This window comes from Chironomus tepperi, unplaced genomic scaffold (genome assembly GCF_022539635.2).
Source record: "Chironomus tepperi strain 1889 unplaced genomic scaffold, CSIRO-AGI_Ctep_v1 contig_161, whole genome shotgun sequence".
In the NCBI taxonomy this organism is placed as follows: domain Eukaryota; kingdom Metazoa; phylum Arthropoda; class Insecta; order Diptera; family Chironomidae; genus Chironomus; species Chironomus tepperi.
In genome coordinates, this window is record NW_027226283.1 from 623,625 (window position 1) to 638,787 (window position 15,163).

A 15,163-nucleotide genomic window follows, 5' to 3' on the forward strand; every position below is an offset into this window, starting at 1 on the left:
TTATATACAGCATTACCAAAACCGAACGACGTACCAATTAATCCATGTTTCCCATCACCATGTGGTCCAAATAGTCAATGTAGAGAAGGTCAAAATGGTCAAGCTATATGTTCATGTCTTCCAAATATGATAGGATCCGCTCCATCTTGTAGACCAGAGTGTATAACAAACTCTGAATGTGTATCAAGTGAAGCTTGTATCAATCAGAAATGTCAAAATCCATGTCTCAATGCTTGTTCATACAATAGTGAATGTAGAGTACAAAATCATATCGCCACTTGCGTATGCTCACCAGGTTATACTGGCAATGCATTTGAATCTTGTAATAGAATAATTGAAGATTTGCCTAAAGACCCTTGTAATCCAAGTCCATGTGGAAGAAATGCTGTTTGTAACAATGGAAATTGTTATTGTAATGATGATTATACTGGAGATCCATATGTGCAATGTAGACCTGAGTGTACTTTAAGTACTGAATGTCCTTCAAACAAAGCATGCGTTAGAAACCATTGTGTAGATCCATGTTTAAATAATGTTTGTGCTTCAAATGCAATTTGCACTGTACATAATCATGTTCCAAACTGTAACTGTCCTGATAACATGATTGGTAATTACTTATATTTAATATATCACAGACCCAATTCTAAAAAACCATTTGTTTCCAAAAAAGGTGATCCATTCATTCAATGTCGCGTCCAAGATAGACCAGTTCCTCAAAATCCATGTTATCCTTCTCCTTGTGGACCAAATAGTCAATGTAGAGAAGGACCAAATGGTCAACCAATATGTTCATGTTCACAAAATATGATTGGTTCTCCTCCTTCATGCCGTCCTGAATGCGTTATTAGTCCAGAATGTGAAATGTCTAAAGCATGTAAAAACAATAAATGCGTAGATCCATGTGGTCCAGGAGTTTGTGGAATCAATGCTCGTTGTCAAGTCAAATCGCATTCTCCAATTTGTACCTGTTTACCAGGATACAATGGAGATCCATTTATAAAATGTGAAATTATACGAGAAGATGATCCAATTATTCCAAAAGCACCATGTTCTCCAAATCCTTGTGGACCCAATAGTATTTGCAGAGAAATCTCTAATTCACCTGCTTGTTCATGTTTAGAAGGTTATCTTGGTGGTAAGAAATTTTGCAGATCGATCTTTATCTTCAAATCCTTTAATTATTGTAACTTGTTATCCACTTCAGCACCACCAAATTGTCGTCCCGAATGTCTAGTTAACTCAGATTGTCCAAACTTGCTAGCCTGCATGAATAAGAAATGTAGCGATCCATGCATCAATGCATGTGGATTGAATGCTAAGTAATTAATTGAGCCTTTAATCAAAAGATTTGTATTCACATTTCATTTTCACAACTTATAGATGTTCAGTTGTTAATCATAATCCTGTTTGTACATGTATTGATGGATATAAAGGTGATCCATTTTACAGTTGCGAGAAAACTTTAGGTATGTCTTTCTGTTTTCAAACACAAATTTTCATGTGATTGCCTATATATGATAACAGCTTTGAGAATAATACTAATATTTAAACATTTTACTATAAATCTTGAATTCAATAATTAGAAGTTTTCGAGGACAATATTACTCCTTGCCATCCAAGTCCTTGTGGTTACAATGCTGATTGCATTGAAAGAAACGGATTAGGTTCTTGTGTTTGTAAAGATAATTTCTTCGGAGATCCATATGAATCTTGTCGTCCTGAATGCGTACTCAATGCAGATTGTCCTTCTCATTTAGCATGTGTTAATTCAAAATGCAAAGACACATGTGCCGGAAGTTGTGGCATTAATAGTGAATGTCGTGTTGTTAACCATGTTGCAAATTGTGTTTGTATTGTTGGCTATACTGGAAATCCATATTCGAATTGTTACATTATACAAGAAGAACGTAAGAATACTTTTATATTATTCCTTTGCTTCATGCGAACTAACAATCCTGCTTGATCAAGACAGCGATACTCTTAAGCATATCGAAAATATAAAATCTAAATAAATTAATTTTATTCGCGAATAGCATCAGTGCCAAAGAATCCATGCCACCCTTCACCATGCGGTCCGAATTCCCAATGCAAGGAAGGTTCGAACGGACAACCAATTTGTTCATGTCTTCCAACAATGACTGGTTCACCTCCTTCATGTCGTCCTGAATGTGTCAGCAGTTCTGAATGTGAACTTTCCAAAGCATGCAAAGATAATCGTTGTATCGATCCTTGCTCTAATGCAAATTGTGGTATTAATTCGAATTGTCGAGTCATTTCTCATGCTCCTATTTGTAGTTGCAAAGAAAAATATCAAGGCGATCCTTTTGTTAGATGTTATCCAGAAGAGCGTAAGAGATTTTATTCATTCTTCGAAATTTTTATTCGTCGATTCATGTCTTTTTTTCCATTAATTCTTATATACAGCATTACCAAAACCGAACGACGTACCAATTAATCCATGTTTCCCATCACCATGTGGTCCAAATAGTCAATGTAGAGAAGGTCAAAATGGTCAAGCTATATGTTCATGTCTTCCAAATATGATAGGATCCGCTCCATCTTGTAGACCAGAGTGTATAACAAACTCTGAATGTGTATCAAGTGAAGCTTGTATCAATCAGAAATGTCAAAATCCATGTCTCAATGCTTGTTCATACAATAGTGAATGTAGAGTACAAAATCATATCGCCACTTGCGTATGCTCACCAGGTTATACTGGCAATGCATTTGAATCTTGTAATAGAATAATTGAAGATTTGCCTAAAGACCCTTGTAATCCAAGTCCATGTGGAAGAAATGCTGTTTGTAACAATGGAAATTGTTATTGTAATGATGATTATACTGGAGATCCATATGTGCAATGTAGACCTGAGTGTACTTTAAGTACTGAATGTCCTTCAAACAAAGCATGCGTTAGAAATCATTGTGTAGATCCATGTTTAAATAATGTTTGTGCTTCAAATGCAATTTGCACTGTACATAATCATGTTCCAAACTGTAACTGTCCTGATAACATGATTGGTAATTACTTATATTTAATATATCACAGATCCAATTCTAAAAAACCATTTGTTTCCAAAAAGGTGATCCATTCATTCAATGTCGCGTCCAAGATAGACCAGTTCCTCAAAATCCATGTTATCCTTCTCCTTGTGGACCAAATAGTCAATGTAGAGAAGGACCAAATGGTCAACCAATATGTTCATGTTCACAAAATATGATTGGTTCTCCTCCTTCATGCCGTCCTGAATGCGTTATTAGTCCAGAATGTGAAATGTCTAAAGCATGTAAAAACAATAAATGCGTAGATCCATGTGGTCCAGGAGTTTGTGGAATCAATGCTCGTTGTCAAGTCAAATCGCATTCTCCAATTTGTACCTGTTTACCAGGATACAATGGAGATCCATTTATAAAATGTGAAATTATACGAGAAGATGATCCAATTATTCCAAAAGCACCATGTTCTCCAAATCCTTGTGGACCCAATAGTATTTGCAGAGAAATCTCTAATTCACCTGCTTGTTCATGTTTAGAAGGTTATCTTGGTGGTAAGAAATTTTGCAGATCGATCTTTATCTTCAAATCCTTTAATTATTGTAACTTGTTATCCACTTCAGCACCACCAAATTGTCGTCCCGAATGTCTAGTTAACTCAGATTGTCCAAACTTGCTAGCCTGCATGAATAAGAAATGTAGCGATCCATGCATCAATGCATGTGGATTGAATGCTAAGTAATTAATTGAGCCTTTAATCAAAAGATTTGTATTCACATTTCATTTTCACAACTTATAGATGTTCAGTTGTTAATCATAATCCTGTTTGTACATGTATTGATGGATATAAAGGTGATCCATTTTACAGTTGCGAGAAAACTTTAGGTATGTCTTTCTGTTTTCAAACACAAATTTTCATGTGATTGCCTATATATGATAACAGCTTTGAGAATAATACTAATATTTAAACATTTTACTATAAATCTTGAATTCAATAATTAGAAGTTTTCGAGGACAATATTACTCCTTGCCATCCAAGTCCTTGTGGTTACAATGCTGATTGCATTGAAAGAAACGGATTAGGTTCTTGTGTTTGTAAAGATAATTTCTTCGGAGATCCATATGAATCTTGTCGTCCTGAATGCGTACTCAATGCAGATTGTCCTTCTCATTTAGCATGTGTTAATTCAAAATGCAAAGACACATGTGCCGGAAGTTGTGGCATTAATAGTGAATGTCGTGTTGTTAACCATGTTCCAAATTGTGTTTGTATTGTTGGCTATACTGGAAATCCATATTCGAATTGTTACATTATACAAGAAGAACGTAAGAATACTTTTATATTATTCCTTTGCTTCATGCGAACTAACAATCCTGCTTGATCAAGACAGCGATACTCTTAAGCATATCGAAAATATAAAATCTAAATAAATTAATTTTATTCGCGAATAGCATCAGTGCCAAAGAATCCATGCCACCCTTCACCATGTGGTCCGAATTCCCAATGCAAGGAAGGTTCGAACGGACAACCAATTTGTTCATGTCTTCCAACAATGACTGGCTCACCTCCTTCATGTCGTCCTGAATGTGTCAGCAGTTCTGAATGTGAACTTTCCAAAGCATGCAAAGATAATCGTTGTATCGATCCTTGCTCTAATGCAAATTGTGGTATTAATTCGAATTGTCGAGTCATTTCTCATGCTCCTATTTGTAGTTGCAAAGAAAAATATCAAGGCGATCCTTTTGTTAGATGTTATCCAGAAGAGCGTAAGAGATTTTATTCATTCTTCGAAATTTTTATTCGTCGATTCATGTCTTTTTTTCCATTAATTCTTATATACAGCATTACCAAAACCGAACGACGTACCAATTAATCCATGTTTCCCATCACCATGTGGTCCAAATAGTCAATGTAGAGAAGGTCAAAATGGTCAAGCTATATGTTCATGTCTTCCAAATATGATAGGATCCGCTCCATCTTGTAGACCAGAGTGTATAACAAACTCTGAATGTGTATCAAGTGAAGCTTGTATCAATCAGAAATGTCAAAATCCATGTCTCAATGCTTGTTCATACAATAGTGAATGTAGAGTACAAAATCATATCGCCACTTGCGTATGCTCACCAGGTTATACTGGCAATGCATTTGAATCTTGTAATAGAATAATTGAAGATTTGCCTAAAGACCCTTGTAATCCAAGTCCATGTGGAAGAAATGCTGTTTGTAACAATGGAAATTGTTATTGTAATGATGATTATACTGGAGATCCATATGTGCAATGTAGACCTGAGTGTACTTTAAGTACTGAATGTCCTTCAAACAAAGCATGCGTTAGAAATCATTGTGTAGATCCATGTTTAAATAATGTTTGTGCTTCAAATGCAATTTGCACTGTACATAATCATGTTCCAAACTGTAACTGTCCTGATAACATGATTGGTAATTACTTATATTTAATATATCACAGATCCAATTCTAAAAAACCATTTGTTTCCAAAAAGGTGATCCATTCATTCAATGTCGCGTCCAAGATAGACCAGTTCCTCAAAATCCATGTTATCCTTCTCCTTGTGGACCAAATAGTCAATGTAGAGAAGGACCAAATGGTCAACCAATATGTTCATGTTCACAAAATATGATTGGTTCTCCTCCTTCATGCCGTCCTGAATGCGTTATTAGTCCAGAATGTGAAATGTCTAAAGCATGTAAAAACAATAAATGCGTAGATCCATGTGGTCCAGGAGTTTGTGGAATCAATGCTCGTTGTCAAGTCAAATCGCATTCTCCAATTTGTACCTGTTTACCAGGATACAATGGAGATCCATTTATAAAATGTGAAATTATACGAGAAGATGATCCAATTATTCCAAAAGCACCATGTTCTCCAAATCCTTGTGGACCCAATAGTATTTGCAGAGAAATCTCTAATTCACCTGCTTGTTCATGTTTAGAAGGTTATCTTGGTGGTAAGAAATTTTGCAGATCGATCTTTATCTTCAAATCCTTTAATTATTGTAACTTGTTATCCACTTCAGCACCACCAAATTGTCGTCCCGAATGTCTAGTTAACTCAGATTGTCCAAACTTGCTAGCCTGCATGAATAAGAAATGTAGCGATCCATGCATCAATGCATGTGGATTGAATGCTAAGTAATTAATTGAGCCTTTAATCAAAAGATTTGTATTCACATTTCATTTTCACAACTTATAGATGTTCAGTTGTTAATCATAATCCTGTTTGTACATGTATTGATGGATATAAAGGTGATCCATTTTACAGTTGCGAGAAAACTTTAGGTATGTCTTTCTGTTTTCAAACACAAATTTTCATGTGATTGCCTATATATGATAACAGCTTTGAGAATAATACTAATATTTAAACATTTTACTATAAATCTTGAATTCAATAATTAGAAGTTTTCGAGGACAATATTACTCCTTGCCATCCAAGTCCTTGTGGTTACAATGCTGATTGCATTGAAAGAAACGGATTGGGTTCTTGTGTTTGTAAAGATAATTTCTTCGGAGATCCATATGAATCTTGTCGTCCTGAATGCGTACTCAATGCAGATTGTCCTTCTCATTTAGCATGTGTTAATTCAAAATGCAAAGACACATGTGCCGGAAGTTGTGGCATTAACAGCGAATGTCGTGTTGTTAACCATGTTGCAAATTGTGTTTGTATTGTTGGCTATACTGGAAATCCATATTCGAATTGTTACATTATACAAGAAGAACGTAAGAATACTTTTATATTTTTCCTTTGCTTCATGCGAACTAACAATCCTGCTTGATCAAGACAGCGATACTCTTAAGCATATCGAAAATATAAAATCTAAATAAATTAATTTTATTCGCGAATAGCATCAGTGCCAAAGAATCCATGCCACCCTTCACCATGTGGTCCGAATTCCCAATGCAAGGAAGGTTCGAACGGACAACCAATTTGTTCATGTCTTCCAACAATGACTGGCTCACCTCCTTCATGTCGTCCTGAATGTGTCAGCAGTTCTGAATGTGAACTTTCCAAAGCATGCAAAGATAATCGTTGTATCGATCCTTGCTCTAATGCAAATTGTGGTATTAATTCGAATTGTCGAGTCATTTCTCATGCTCCTATTTGTAGTTGCAAAGAAAAATATCAAGGCGATCCTTTTGTTAGATGTTATCCAGAAGAGCGTAAGAGATTTTATTCATTCTTCGAAATTTTTATTCGTCGATTCATGTCTTTTTTTCCATTAATTCTTATATACAGCATTACCAAAACCGAACGACGTACCAATTAATCCATGTTTCCCATCACCATGTGGTCCAAATAGTCAATGTAGGGAAGGTCAAAATGGTCAAGCTATATGTTCATGTCTTCCAAATATGATAGGATCCGCTCCATCTTGCAGACCAGAGTGTATAACAAACTCTGAATGTGTATCAAGTGAAGCTTGTATCAATCAGAAATGTCAAAATCCATGTCTCAATGCTTGTTCATACAATAGTGAATGTAGAGTACAAAATCATATCGCCACTTGCGTATGCTCACCAGGTTATACTGGCAATGCATTTGAATCTTGTAATAGAATAATTGAAGATTTGCCTAAAGACCCTTGTAATCCAAGTCCATGTGGAAGAAATGCTGTTTGTAACAATGGAAATTGTTATTGTAATGATGATTATACTGGAGATCCATATGTGCAATGTAGACCTGAGTGTACTTTAAGTACTGAATGTCCTTCAAACAAAGCATGCGTTAGAAATCATTGTGTAGATCCATGTTTAAATAATGTTTGTGCTTCAAATGCAATTTGCACTGTGCATAATCATGTTCCAAACTGTAACTGTCCTGATAACATGATTGGTAATTACTTATATTTAATATATCACAGATCCAATTCTAAAAAACCATTTGTTTCCAAAAAAGGTGATCCATTCATTCAATGTCGCGTCCAAGATAGACCAGTTCCTCCAAATCCATGTTATCCTTCTCCTTGTGGACCAAATAGTCAATGTAGAGAAGGACCAAATGATCAACCAATATGTTCATGTTCACAAAATATGATTGGTTCTCCTCCTTCATGCCGTCCTGAATGCGTTATTAGTCCAGAATGTGAAATGTCTAAAGCATGTAAAAACAATAAATGCGTAGATCCATGTGGTCCAGGAGTTTGTGGAATCAATGCTCGTTGTCAAGTCAAATCGCATTCTCCAATTTGTACCTGTTTACCAGGATACAATGGAGATCCATTTATAAAATGTGAAATTATACGAGAAGATGATCCAATTATTCCAAAAGCACCATGTTCTCCAAATCCTTGTGGACCCAATAGTATTTGTAGAGAAGTCTCTAATTCACCTGCTTGTTCATGTTTAGAAGGTTATCTTGGTGGTAAGAAATTTTGCAGATCGATCTTTATCTTCAAATCCTTTAATTATTGTAACTCGATATCCACTTCAGCACCACCAAATTGTCGTCCCGAATGTCTAGTTAACTCAGATTGTCCAAACTTGCTAGCCTGCATGAATAAAAAATGTAGCGATCCATGCATCAATGCATGTGGATTGAATGCTAAGTAATTAATTAAGCCCATTTCTATAATATTTGTATTCACATTTCATTTTCACAAATTTTAGATGTTCAGTTATTAATCATAATCCTGTTTGTACATGCCTTGATGGTTTTGTCGGAAATCCGTTTTATAACTGTGATCGTTTAAAAGGTATACGTTGTTCTAGTCTTATGTTGAGTAAATTGTCCAGGTTTATACTTAATTATTCCAGAGTGATTTGTATAAATTATTTAAATAGCAATTCATTTTTTTGTTATAAGCGTTTTATCAAATATTTTAAATGAAAAATATTTATTTTTATAATACTGTTATCATGTAGAATTGTCAAACTATGTTTACCTTCTCATTTATATTAAATTAATATATAAATTTTCATTCATATTTAGAACCGGTTCAACCAAGTGATCCTTGCACACCTTCTCCTTGTGGAAGCAATACGCATTGCAAAATATCTGAACATGGTTCATATGCTTCTTGTGTTTGCATTGAAGATTACTTTGGTGATCCATACACAGGTTGCAGACCAGAGTGCTTAATCAACACCGACTGTCCTAGCCATATGACTTGCGAAAAAAATAAATGTAAAAATCCATGTACTCGAAAGACTTGTGCATTGGACGCTGAATGTAGAGTTCTTAATCATATTGTTAATTGTCAATGCAGTGATGGTTTAACAGGCGATCCTTACTCCAATTGTTATGCAATACCGATTTACAAAGAACCAATTGATAAAGATATGTGCAATCCAAGTCCGTGTGGAGTCAATTCAATATGTAGACGATCAGGAAATTCATTTGTTTGTGAGTGTGCTCATGGATATTTTGGAAATGCATATGGCGCGGGATGTAAACCAGAATGTACCGTAAATGCGGACTGTCCATTATCTAAATCTTGTTCAAACAATCATTGCATTGATCCATGTATAAATGTTTGTGGTTATAATGCTAGGTAAAATTCTTTCAATAATTAATTTTAATTTTACTTATAATGTTGTCGATATTTCAGATGTAATGTTATCAATCATAATCCATTCTGCACATGCCCAGACAACATGATTGGAAATCCATTTGTTGGTTGTACTCCTATCTTAGATACAAAAGATCCATGTTATCCTTCACCTTGTAAACAGAATGGAATTTGCAGAGTAGTGAATAATGATAAGGCAGTATGCCACTATCCTGAATGTGTCCAAAATGAAGATTGTCCATCAAACAAAGCCTGCTTCAATCAAATGTATTGTAGTGATCCGTGTGTTAATGCATGTGGAGAAAATGCTCTATGTAACGTTATCAATCATAAAGCAGTTTGTGCATGTCCTCGAGGATTTATGGGAACACCTTTTGTTAGATGCTATGAACGCGACGTTATTCCACCACCCAAGCCTGAATGTATTTCAGATGATGAATGCCAAACATCAAAAACATGTATCAATAATAAATGCGTTGATCCTTGCTCACTTAACAATTGCGGAAACAATGCCAAATGTTACGCACATAGTAAGATTTATTTTTTTGTTTAATAATTTCAATTTATGATAACTTTTATTCATTTTAATTTCAGACCATCGAAGTACATGCGTTTGTCCAGAAGGCTTAACAGGAAATGCATTTGTTGGATGTTATGAATTAGGATGTCGGTCTGATAATGATTGTTCCACAACAGAAGCATGCATTAATCGAGATTGTATAGATCAATGCAGAAACATTCGCTGCGGTGAAAATGCTATTTGTAAAACTGAAAATCATAGATCTAGATGTCATTGTTATGATGGTTATTATGGAAATCCAAACCAAAAATGTGAATATCATGAATGTAAAAAGAATGACGATTGCTCATACGATTTATCTTGTGTAAATAACCGATGTGTATCACCATGTTCATCAAAGCCATGTGGATTAAATGCAGAGTGTAAAGTCAACTATCATAATTCGATCTGTACCTGTCCACCTGGATACACTGGCGGTAAGTCTCACATTTTCATAAACCTATAAATTCTATTTTAAATTTTTATTTATTAAATTAGATCCGTTCAAATCGTGTGTACAAGAAAAGTATAGAGATCCGGGATGCACATCTGATGCAGAATGTCCAAGCAATTATGCATGCTTTGAAGATGGCAATTGCAAAAATGCATGTGATGAAATCAAACCATGCGGAATAAATGCTAAATGCAAGGTCGAAAATTCACTTCCTGTTAGAACTATGGTCTGTGAATGCTTGCCAGGATACGTAGGAAATGCTGAAATTGAATGCAAAAAACGTATGTTAATTGGTTACATTTCCCATTATTATGATCTTCTAGTTTCAATAACAGAATCGATATTTCAATTCAAGATTCTCTTTCAGCTTATATTTTCTGTATATTTTTATCATTTTGTAAATAATTTTCATAATTTGATTATATTTTATATCACTTCAATATTTCACTATAATAATTCCTTAGCTATTTTATATAAATTTAGAGGTCATATTTAAATTCCAATATTAATATAAAATTTATTATCAAATACAGCACCTAAATATGAGTGTCAATCAGATGACGAATGCAGAGATACAGATATTTGTAGAAGTGGCAAATGTAAAAATGCATGTTCACAAGAATACAATCCATGTGCATCAACTGCAGAATGCTTAGCTCGCAATCATCGTGCTGAATGTAGATGTAAGCCTGGTCTCCTTGGTGATCCATTCGTTCGATGTGTACAACAAGAACCACCCAAACCAAAGCCTGAATGTCAAATTAATTCGGACTGTCCATTAGATAAAGCATGCATATCTGAAAAATGTCAAGATGCTTGCTTAGGAGTTTGCGGAATAAATGCTGAATGCCACACAAACTATCATCGAGCAAGTAAGCGACTTTGAAAAATATTAGACATTTTAACTTGAATTTTTTAAACAATTATTTTTTCAAATTCAAAAATAATTTTAGTTTGCACATGTCCACCATCTTGGGCTGGAGATCCTCATGAAAAATGTTATAAACGTAAGTAACTAAAAAATTTAAGAAATATTTAAATCTTATTATTTGACTTCTTATTCTAGCTGAATGTGTTGCTGATCAAGACTGTCCATATGACAAAGCATGTATATCATCTCACTGTGTTAATCCCTGCAGCTACGGAACAATTAAATGTGGACGAGGAGCTGAATGTACTGTTCATTATCACAGAGCAACATGCGAATGTCCAAAGGGAACACAGGGTGATGCAATGATTAGTTGTATTAGCGGATTATGTCAATATAATGAAGACTGCGCTGATCATGAAACTTGCGATCGATTAAATCATATTTGTCGACCAGTTTGCAACAAGAATTCATGCGGATTAAATGCTTATTGTGAAGGAATCAACCATGGTATATTTAACAATTATAAACTATAATTTAACAATATATAAACATTTTATTTAAACATTTTCAGCTGCAAAATGTCAATGTAATCACAGAACAACAGGAAATCCATATGTTGAATGCTTAGAAGAGAAAACTCCATCACCTCGCCCAGAATGTAAAAATGATGTTGATTGTCCATCTCAATTAGCTTGTATTTCTGAAAAATGTCAAAATCCTTGTAATGAACAACGAAATATTTGTTCTCGCGATCAAACATGTACAGTCTTGGATACAATACCTTTAAGAACTATGGTATGTAAATGTCCTCCAGATACAGTAAGCGATGTTAACGGAAACTGTGTAAAGATAATTCGAGATGCTCAATGTTCAAGCGATAACGAATGTCCAAATAGCGATGTTTGTAGAAATGGAAATTGCATTCTTGCATGCAGAGATCAAAATTGTGGTGTTAATGCTCAATGCTTGTCTCAAAATCATAAAGCTATTTGTAACTGTCCACCAAAATATGAAGGAAATCCTTATGTTGAATGCTCATATCGAGTAATTGAAGAACCAAAATACGAATGTTATAGCCATGAAGAATGTCCAAGTGATCGTATATGTGATAATGGTAGATGTATTAATCCATGTCAAAACAAAAACGCTTGTGGTGTTATGGCATTCTGTTATGTAGAGCGTAAGTCCAAATTTAAATATTCTTTCAAAAATTAAAATTAATTCTCACATATTTCATATTAATATAGGTCATCAAGTTTATTGTCGATGCCCTGAAAAATTCAATGGAAATCCTAACATTCTATGCTCGCCTGTAGATAGCCCAAAAATAGGATGCAAATCTGTTACAGATTGTAGTCCTAATGAGTCATGTATTAATGATAGATGCGTTAGTCCATGCAATTGCGGTGAAAACAGTGATTGTTTAGTTCAAGACCACATTCCAGTTTGTCGATGCAAAGCTGGATTTACTGGAAATCCAATTTCTGGTTGTAAAAAGATCGGTTGTGCAAGTGACGATGAATGTTCAAATGATTTGACATGCTATAATAATGAGAAATGTATAAATCCGTGCTTGATAAATGATCCTTGTGCTTTGTCTGCTACATGTTACGGAAGTAATCATAGAGCAGGTGAGTTAGAAAACTATTTAGTGATTCAAACAGCTTAAATTTATATTTAATTTTATTTTTTAAATAGCATGCAAATGTCCACCAGGTCTTGAAGGAAATCCATTTGAACGATGTGAACGAGCAGAGTGTTACACAAATACAGATTGTCCTTATGATCATGAATGCCAGAATAAACGTTGTATTAATATCTGCAGAGAAAAGAATCCTTGTGCATCTAATGCAATATGTACAGCACAAAATCATTTGGCAGGTTGCCACTGTCCTGATTATTTATCTGAAGGAAGCCCATACACATATTGCTATCCAAAAGAAGTGAAGGATCCTGTTGAGTGTGAATATGATGGAGAGTGTCCAAATCAAAGAGCATGTATTAATAATCATTGCGTCAATCCATGTGAAGCTATAAAACCATGTACTAAGTCTTCGATATGTACAGTTCACGATACACTACCAGTTCGTACCATGATTTGCTCTTGTCCTGAGAAAATGATTCCTAATGATAATGGAGAATGTACGAGAATAATAACTGTTCCTGAAGGATGTGCAAGTGATGATGAATGTAGTGACTCTCAGGCTTGTATATCTGGAGTATGTAGAAATCCTTGCAACTGTGGAGAAAACAGTGAATGTCATGTGCAAAAACATAAGCCAATTTGTAGTTGTAAAGAAGGATATGAAGGAAATCCAAACATCAGATGTTTGACAATCGGATGTCGCAGCGATTCAGAATGTGATCATGATAAGTCTTGCATTAATTCAAATTGTATAAATCCATGTTTGACGAATGATCCATGTGCTTCAAATGCTGAGTGTTATTCTCGAAATCATGTTGCTCAATGTCGATGTGCAAATGGATTTAGAGGAGATCCTTATAAAGGATGTCAAGCTATTGAATGCTTAAGCAACGATGATTGTCCATTAGATAAATTCTGTGACCAAACAAATGGAGTTTGTTTGAATCCTTGTCATTACGACAGAACACATTGCGGTCAAGGAGCTATTTGTATAGCACAAAACCACAATGGATTGTGCAAATGTAATCCAGGTCTGTCTGGAAATCCATATGTAGTTTGTAAACAAGATGAACCACGACCCGAATGCTTGTATGATGTTGATTGTGACTCTACACTTGCTTGTATTGATGGACATTGCAAAGAACCATGTTTAGAGCTTAATCCATGTGTCAATCCATCAAAATGTCAAGCACTTGCAACAATTCCTGTAAGAACAATTCTTTGCATATGTCCAGAAGGATATATAAGTAGCGGAAGCGGAACTTGTAAACCGATAGATACAACAAAGATTATAGGTTGTGTAGCTGATTCTGACTGCGCACCAGAAAAATCTTGTATAAATAATCTTTGTCGTGAACCATGTAATTGTGGACCCAATGCAGAATGTCGTGTTAAAGGACATAAACCAGTATGCACGTGTAAACAAGGATATGAAGGAAATCCAGAAATCGGCTGTGTTAAAATCGGTTGTCTTTCAAACAGCGAGTGTGCATCTCAATATGAATGCATCAATAGACAATGCAGTCCTGTTTGCAAACAAGACACTTGTGGCAGAAATGCTGAATGCATTGGAGTCAATCATAAAGCATGTAAGTTTTAACATACATTGGAGTTGAGTTTAGATTAATTATTAATTCAAATCATAATTTTAGCATGCCTATGTGAACCTGGATTTACAGGAGATCCTTCAACTTCATGTGTTCGTGTTGAGTGTATATCAGATTCCGAATGTCCAACAAGTAAAGCTTGCATAAACCATCTATGCGTTGACCCATGCGAGAAAACAGCTAAATGCGCATTGAACGAAATTTGTACAGTATTTAATCACAGACCAGGTAATTATAAAAGATTCCAGAATGGTCAACTTAACTCTTAATAAACTTATTTCATTTAAAATTTAGAATGCACATGTGATAATGGATTCACTCTTGATAACGAGAAAGGATGCATATTAAGAGAAGAAATTTGCCATTATGATGGTGATTGCCCATCACAAACAGCTTGTATTGGTGGACAATGTTTGAATCCTTGCGAATCACTTGAACCATGTGGTGTCAATGCAATTTGTAAGGTCATCGATTCACTTCCAGTTCGAACCAGTAAGTAAAGCAT

General features: G+C 34.9%; 1 protein-coding gene across 1 annotated transcript in view; it reads left to right on the plus strand.

The window, feature by feature from the left end:
* Window positions 1–15,163, plus strand: part of dpy (fibrillin-like protein dumpy) — an 89,993-nt gene that overhangs the window by 72,219 nt on the left and 2,611 nt on the right. The window contains 33 exon segments of the mRNA XM_070637415.1: window positions 11–607; window positions 671–1,135; window positions 1,205–1,319; window positions 1,381–1,466; window positions 1,584–1,907; window positions 2,034–2,348; window positions 2,425–3,021; window positions 3,084–3,548; window positions 3,618–3,732; window positions 3,794–3,879; window positions 3,997–4,320; window positions 4,447–4,761; window positions 4,838–5,434; window positions 5,497–6,145; window positions 6,207–6,292; window positions 6,410–6,733; window positions 6,860–7,174; window positions 7,251–7,847; window positions 7,911–8,375; window positions 8,445–8,559; window positions 8,621–8,706; window positions 8,943–9,504; window positions 9,562–10,052; window positions 10,117–10,518; window positions 10,580–10,816; window positions 11,069–11,407; window positions 11,489–11,542; window positions 11,602–11,913; window positions 11,978–12,586; window positions 12,654–13,037; window positions 13,105–14,640; window positions 14,704–14,886; window positions 14,953–15,150. Of these exon segments, the coding sequence (XP_070493516.1) occupies window positions 11–607; window positions 671–1,135; window positions 1,205–1,319; window positions 1,381–1,466; window positions 1,584–1,907; window positions 2,034–2,348; window positions 2,425–3,021; window positions 3,084–3,548; window positions 3,618–3,732; window positions 3,794–3,879; window positions 3,997–4,320; window positions 4,447–4,761; window positions 4,838–5,434; window positions 5,497–6,145; window positions 6,207–6,292; window positions 6,410–6,733; window positions 6,860–7,174; window positions 7,251–7,847; window positions 7,911–8,375; window positions 8,445–8,559; window positions 8,621–8,706; window positions 8,943–9,504; window positions 9,562–10,052; window positions 10,117–10,518; window positions 10,580–10,816; window positions 11,069–11,407; window positions 11,489–11,542; window positions 11,602–11,913; window positions 11,978–12,586; window positions 12,654–13,037; window positions 13,105–14,640; window positions 14,704–14,886; window positions 14,953–15,150 (12,345 nt within the window).